The sequence below is a fragment of the Alosa sapidissima genome, chromosome 21 (genome assembly GCF_018492685.1).
Source record: "Alosa sapidissima isolate fAloSap1 chromosome 21, fAloSap1.pri, whole genome shotgun sequence".
Lineage (NCBI taxonomy): Eukaryota > Metazoa > Chordata > Actinopteri > Clupeiformes > Clupeidae > Alosa > Alosa sapidissima.
The window spans coordinates 6,222,850-6,227,816 of record NC_055977.1 but is presented as its reverse complement, the minus strand read 5'-3'; the positions used below and the strand labels follow the sequence as shown (position 1 = coordinate 6,227,816).

The window sequence follows — 4,967 nt, the reverse complement described above, 5'->3', positions numbered from 1 at the left end:
ATCGCTACATTGGAGAGGTGTTTCAGAAAGCTGGGCCTTATGATTGGATAAGCCACTTGGCCGTCATGTTTATTGACGTGCTACTTCAACCACTCACATCGAAGCCAACCCGTGATGCTGATGACGCTTGCTTCCTCGATGCGAGCCGCAAAACAGTCTCACAGTCGCTTCTCCGCTACGTCACATCTATGAAACTCCCGCCCTGCGTCCTGATTGGCTCTACCATAAAATCTGGTGCCGAAATCACTCCCAATGGAAGCGATCCCAGATGGATGTGGAGCTGGGCGGAACGAAATTCATCTGGCGAGAGGGGAAGACGAAACCGAAACTCATTGTGAAGAAAAAAGAAGCAGCAAGACCTGCAAATGTCAAAAAATGCAGAAATTAAAAGGTAGACCCACATGCATTGTATCCTGACTGTAGATGCTGTTTATTGTCAGTTTGTGAAGTTTAGGTGAAGTAGGAAGCAACGTTAAGAATCTCTGATCAATGTGATTGGTGAGGCTGGACCAATGATTTCAAAGTTAGCGCCTGTCGCGATGCAAGTGTTGGAAAGATTTCCCAATTGAGAGTCACCAGACTATTGACTTTGTGAATGAGTTTGCCTTTTTTTCAGGCTAGCTCAACACTGCAATTGGTCAGCTTTAACCAAATCTTTTATTAAATAACTCAGACACACTGGCACACACAGTCACACACAAACACACATGTACATATGCACACATGCATCACATGCATACACACATACACAATAATCAAGAAGTTGTACTTTTTGCAAAGATAACTTGAGTAAAGAAATAAAACAACTCATGTCATTGATATGGCTGTTGTTGCAGTTTTGGCAGATAACACACAAATATGCAAGCAAATCTAGGTGTCCATAGGCCAGGTACTGTACATTATGACACACTGAAGAACACACTATGGACAATAACATAAATGGACAGAGCCACCCCATAGGACTTGAATGGAGAGAAGTGAAGCCGATTATGGCCTCAGACCCATCCATACTGTAGGTGGTGCGCTTTCCGAACGGTCTTCTACCCCCTTGGTATACACAACTACACAGATGTAACACATACACTTGCATTCAGTGCAAACACACACACACACACACACACACACACACACTTGCATTGCTAGTATTAGCAATGCTAATAAACTAACGTTCACTGACCTAATGCACACAGTCAGATATCAACACTAGTGGGTACTGCAGTATGTGTCCTTGGTCAGAATGCTAAAGATCGTCTCTCAGTGGCATCATGGGTAGAATGATAATAATCCATCTCAGCACCGTCATGCAGTGAACACATGCAGGTGTAGTAACATTCTCTCCCTCTTTTGAACACACAACACACACACACACACACACACACACACACACACACACACACACACACACACACATTGACCCACTCTCTTTTGAAGCACACATTTGCATTGTTATAAACAATGAAGATAATTATGATCGCGCAGCTACTGACAATCACATGCTGATAATGCAGGATAACCCCTTTGTCTCTCACAAAGCAGCCCAGCACTTCTGAAACTCAAGTAGACTAGTCATGGTTCACAGGCTTCAAGTCACCAGGAAACTCACTAAAAGAAATGTTCCATTTTTAACATATAATTTGAGTTGTTTAATTTTTAATGACACTAACGATGTAGTGCATTGTGGATTGCCTTGGACAACGTTGTTGACATATCTGTGAAAAATAATGGATAAAATGTGACACTTCTACTGAAAACACAACCGGTGATAATGTAGGACTATGATTATGGGCCTTATTCTTGTTTGGCGCAAATCCCTTTATAGTAGTTTTAGGATGACATAATAATGAGAAAACATATGAAGTGCTGATCAATTTACACTTAAATAACATTGTAAAAAAAAATTTGTTTTGTTGTTTGGATTTATTTTACTTTGCGGTTATGTCTTGTAAAGGTCAGTATTGTACGGCTGTCCCCATGCCCACTTCATGTAAAGCCACAGACTGTTCCGTCTTGTGAAGAAGTCCACCTCTGACTGAACAAAGGATCCAAATTCATTTAAAAAAAAAGTACCGGTCACATTTCCGCTGTCTTTGTCTCCATCTTTTGGCCTGATTAAATGAGTATGAGTATTAAAAGAGTATGCTTTGTAGAGTATTAAAAGAGTATGCTTTGTAGAGTATTAAAAGAGTATGCTTTGTAGAGTATTAAAAGAGTGTGCTTTGTAAATGTTTTAAATGTGTAATCACAGTGTTAAATGTAGGGCTGCACGATATTAGGAGAACATGCAATATGCGATAACATTATTGAGTACTGCGATAACGATATAACTTGCGATATTTAAATATTTAATGTTTTTCTCCACCTCATGTTTTTCTCCAACCTCATACGCTGCGCATCCCACGTTATTAGGCTACCGGCATGCCGAGTTCTGCGCACGGCACAGAAAATTTATCGAAATCTATAGAAAATTAAGTAATCTTTGCGGTATGTCCATCGCAAGCGTTGATATCGCGATAACGATAGATTTTAGATATATCGTGCAGCCCTAGTTAAATGTATAACTATATAACTATATGCATAACTGAAATTTTATGGCTGAAAATTCCACAATACCATTCCACGGATTACTCACTCACTTACTAGAGGGGTTAAGTGCCTTAGTGCTAAGTGCTGAGTGCCTTAGTACTAAGTGCTTAAGTGCTAAGTATGTATAAGTATATATACTGTACTCTATATATAGTATATAATGCTAAGTGCTTTTAAGTGCTAAGTGCCTTAGTGGTAAGTGCCTTAGTGCTAAGTGCTTAAGTGCTAAGTATGGATAAGTATATATGCTGTACTCTATATATAGTATATACTATATATACTAGGGATTAAGTGCCTTGTTAAGTGTTTAAGTGCTAAGTATGTATAAGTATATATACTCTTTTGATCCCGTGAGGAAAATTTAGTCTCTGCATTTATCCCAATCTCTCCATTTATCCCGTGAATTAGTGAAACACACTCAGCACACAGTGAACACACAGTGAGGTGAAGCACACACTAATCCCAACGCAGTGAGCTGCCTGCTACAGCGGCGCTCGGGGAGCAGTGAGGGGTTAGGTGCCTTGCTCAAGGCAACCCTCCGGTTGCAAGTCCGAAGCGCTAACCAGTAGGCCACGGCTGCCCCAGGACAGTGTTTAAAGTGCTCACATACCCAATGCAAGGCAAAGCAAGGTGTGCTTCAAGGGCCGCAGGCTGCTGTGGTTGAGGTTACTGTTCGCAATTAATTTTGAAATGTTGGTTTCGTTATTGTTTCCTTTTAGGTGAGAAGAGGTTTGAGTGTCCGGAATGTTCAAAGCGGTTCATGAGAAGCGATCACCTGTCCAAGCACATCAAGACCCACCAGAACAAGAAGGGCGGCGCCGCGCTGGCCATCATCACCACAGAGGACATGGAGGACACGGGTGATGACGAGGTCCTCGGCTCGCCCAGGATGGTTACCGTGGCGTCCCTCTCCCAGGACTCCAACCCGGCCACGCCCACAACCTCCAACAACATGGAGGAGGAGTTTGAGTAGCCCACACCCTTATTTTGTTTTTTGCTTTTTGTTTTTATTGTTATTTTATTGTTTTTCCTCACTTGGCACCAACACTTTTAGTGCCGTATGGAGATGAACAGCTAGAGAAGTGCACCTGACTTTTTTCATTTCTTCTTTGTTGTTTTTATCTTTTTTTTTTATTCGCATTCTTCTAAGAGTCTAAAACTAATGCATATAATGACAAAAAGATAGTCTAAAGTAAAAAATAAATATGGCTTTTAAAAGAGAATATAAAATAAGCTAGCGGTAGCCAGGTGGAGGTGAAGGTTTATTACTGAATCAGAGCAGTAGCACAACGCTGTGGCTTTCTCACACCAATCGCCACCACAGAGAATCTTGGGATTAAAAGAGAATCTATTTCTATGCACAAAAAGTATGTACTTCAGTTATTCGCAGGTATGAATTATCTATATAATGGGGAGGGCTAGGTGGGTCGGCTGAGATCCCAGTTACATAGAGACGCCAGTACGCCAGGCCAGGGCCAAGTTTCTTATTTATTTTATTATTTTATTGTTTTTTTTTTGGGGGGGGGGGGGCAGGTACACAGTATGAACACTTTGATGGTCCCAAACACAATCAAAGACAGAAAACCAGATGTTTTGATCTGTTTGATGACGGTCTCCTCTCCTCTGCTCCACTCTGTGTCGGTGGTCATGTTTGGCCTGATCGCGTTTGGCTCGTGACTATAGTCATGCAGGAAGCTAGCTAGCCTGGACATCTTCAAGGCATCTGAGTGTATTTGCCAATGGTTAAAACCTCAAACCCAAGATGCTGAAGCCTACAGAAAACCATGCCTTTCGAAGATTATGTTTGGATTTCCAAGTTCTCAGTGGAGGACAGTTTTTGAAGTTCTTGTTTTAAGGGGAAGCAGAAGAGAGAGAATAAGATGGAAGAGAGTAATTAAAAGCACACGTTAAATTAAATTTATAAAACAAAGCATTCCTATTGATAAAATTGTTACTGTCACGGTTTCTAGAAAAGATATTGATGTGGGGGGGGGGGGGTGGTAAATAGAGAACACAATCTAGCTTTCTATGGCTTGCTAAGTTTAGGTGAAAGCAATACTTTAAAGACAATCTTAGTGACACCATGTTTACATTAATTAAGGGTTGGGAGCAAATGTAGGTTTCTTTGATACAAGGAGTTTTAAAAAAAAAAAAAAAAAAACGATTAAAGGAAAAAAAAAACAAGCAGAAAGGTCTCACAAAGTCATACGAACTGTACTACAATGCCTTAACACAAACTTGCAGTACTGCTCCGCTTCGGCCTAGAGTCTCCCCTGGTGTGGGTACGGGAGACTGGGGGCCTTAAAATTGTGAATTGTTTATTAGAGAAACTTGTGAACTCATTGGTGAGCCAGCACTCTTTTTCTTTCTTTTTTTTTTTAATT

General features: G+C 40.8%; 1 protein-coding gene across 1 annotated transcript in view; it reads left to right on the top strand.

Annotated features, from left to right (window-relative positions):
* The window catches only part of sp4 (sp4 transcription factor), a 15,162-nt gene extending 10,578 nt beyond the window's left edge, over positions 1 to 4,584 (top strand). Inside the window, exon 7 of the mRNA XM_042075684.1 lies at positions 3,303 to 4,584. Within this exon, the coding sequence (XP_041931618.1) occupies positions 3,303 to 3,556 (254 nt within the window). The 3' untranslated portion in view covers positions 3,557 to 4,584. The remainder of the gene's footprint in view (positions 1 to 3,302) is intronic.
* Positions 4,585 to 4,967: the final 383 nt, after the last annotated feature.